Genomic DNA, 1,978 nt, shown 5'->3' on the forward strand with positions numbered 1-1,978 from the left:
TTCCTCAACCCGATCCCATTGATAAGAAGGGTGACCCGGGTGATCCTATTCCTTTGATCACTCTGTGTACAGTTCTTGAGAAGGTGTAGGTCTACAACTCCTCCACCAATGTGCTACCTCTCAAAGTGCATCGGGGCAATGAGGCCCAACTTGGGCCGCCCAAGCTATGCAGCTTCCACAAGCTTACATACTTATCGCTCTTTTCATGGTAGGAATCACCTTCTCCAACCGTACGACATCTTTCAAAATGCAACTCTTAGATCGAACACTCCGATCCTTCAAGGGGGACAGCAGCACACAATCCCGCTACTAGCTCCCGTTGGCTTGGTCTATCTCGGCTACTAGAGTGGTCCTAGTTGTGGAGGTTGGAGAGCTTGTGTACGTATATAGTAAACCGTTGGTTTCTTCAGTGCTTGTTTTAACCCTTCATCGATGGCGTCTGTCCCGTGGTTCACCGTCGTGAGCGTCTTCTTGCTCCTTATGACCGGCCCTCTCAACACGATGCTCACCAAAGTTGTCTTTGAGATCACCTCAGTCGGCTACTATGGCGAATTGAAGAAGTTCCACAAGCCTTGGTTCACAACGCTCCAGATGTTCCTTGGTATGGCCCCGGCGATCTTGGTGCATTTCTGTCAAGTTTTCGTGCAGACTCACCGAAGGATGAGTGAACAACGACGAGCTTTGCTTGAAAAGCCCGACTCTGTTGATACGCGGAGGCCGGCTAAGAAGCTTCCTTTTTGGAAGTCTGCTTTGTACGTTGCTTTTCCAGCATGTCTCGATATGACTGGTACGACTGTGAGCTACGTTGGTCTTCTGTATAACTCAGCGTCGGTGTTCACCATGATGCGAGGGTCCATCATCGTTTTCTCTGCACTTCTTTCAATCGTATTTTTACACAGAAAAATGAACAGACAGAATTGGCTCGGCATTGTCCTTTGTGTGGTTGCCGTTACTCTGGTCGGCTATGCTAACCTCATGAGTCACGACGAGAAGTCCAAGACGAACTCCCCGGCCTTGGTAGCTTTCGGTATGGTCATGATCGTTCTCTCGCAAATAATACAGTCCTTACAGTTGGTCACCGAGGAGAAGTTCATGAAGAGCATCAATATCCCTCCCTTCTTAGTCGTTGGCATGGAAGGCATCTGGGGTACCCTCATCATGATCTTCATCGCTCTCCCCATTATCTACTATATTCCCGGTAACGACTCCGGTTCGTTGGAGAACACACTGGACTCGGTCGTCCTCTACGAGAACTCCTCCGAGATGCAGGATTTGATGGGTATTTATGTGGCCTCCATTTTCCTCACGAATGTTTCGGGCGTTCTGGTCACTAAGTATCTCAGCTCTGTACACCGAACCATGATCAGTGCCATGCAGACAGCCGTCGTATGGGTTGTAGGTCTATTTACTTACTATGCCATGGACCCCAACATGTCCTTCGCCGAGCCTTGGACGTTCTGGTCGTCAGTGCAGCTAGTTGGGTTCATGATGCTAGTCCTAGGCCAACTAGTGTATGCTGAGGTCTTCGGAGTGCCTGGGTTCACTCCACCTACTCGAAAGCCGGAAATCGTGAACGCGGAGAAATTGGCCACGTTGAAGTCGCCAATTTCTATTCGCGCAATGGTTCCTGATAACCATTGATACTTTAACGACGATTAAATCGTATTGTCCTATACGCTCTTTGTTTTGCTGTCCTTTTATGATGATGTACATTTTTCAACGGCTAACAACACTTCGGCGAATCAGCCGTTGTGCTTATGGGCTTCCGAATTTAGATGAGCTGATGAGCTCGGAATACGAAAAGTCCTTGCGCGAATATAACTTGCCTTGCAACTGAGTTTGCATTTGAGTTTCTGATGGGAAATGAGATGCTCCGATGATGATAGGTTTTTTTTGTTATGTTCGACGTCACCACTGCTATCTGGATTTTTTTCGTCTTAGCTGCGGGCCTTTGAACACCATTATCAGCAAGATCGTG

The 1,978-nt window shown here is 48.1% G+C and overlaps 1 protein-coding gene across 1 annotated transcript; it reads left to right on the top strand.

Annotated features, from left to right (window-relative positions):
• Window positions 1-432: 432 nt before the first annotated feature.
• On the top strand, window positions 433-1,641 carry Pmar_PMAR014405 (conserved hypothetical protein; the record flags this gene model as incomplete). Its single annotated transcript, XM_002786843.1, has 1 exon — window positions 433-1,641. One exon carries the CDS (start codon window positions 433-435, stop codon window positions 1,639-1,641), a length of 1,209 nt encoding a protein of 402 aa, XP_002786889.1.
• Between the last annotated feature and the right edge of the window lie 337 nt (window positions 1,642-1,978).

The sequence above is a fragment of the Perkinsus marinus genome (genome assembly GCF_000006405.1).
Source record: "Perkinsus marinus ATCC 50983 genomic scaffold scf_1104296930812, whole genome shotgun sequence".
NCBI classification, from domain to species: domain Eukaryota; phylum Perkinsozoa; order Perkinsida; family Perkinsidae; genus Perkinsus; species Perkinsus marinus.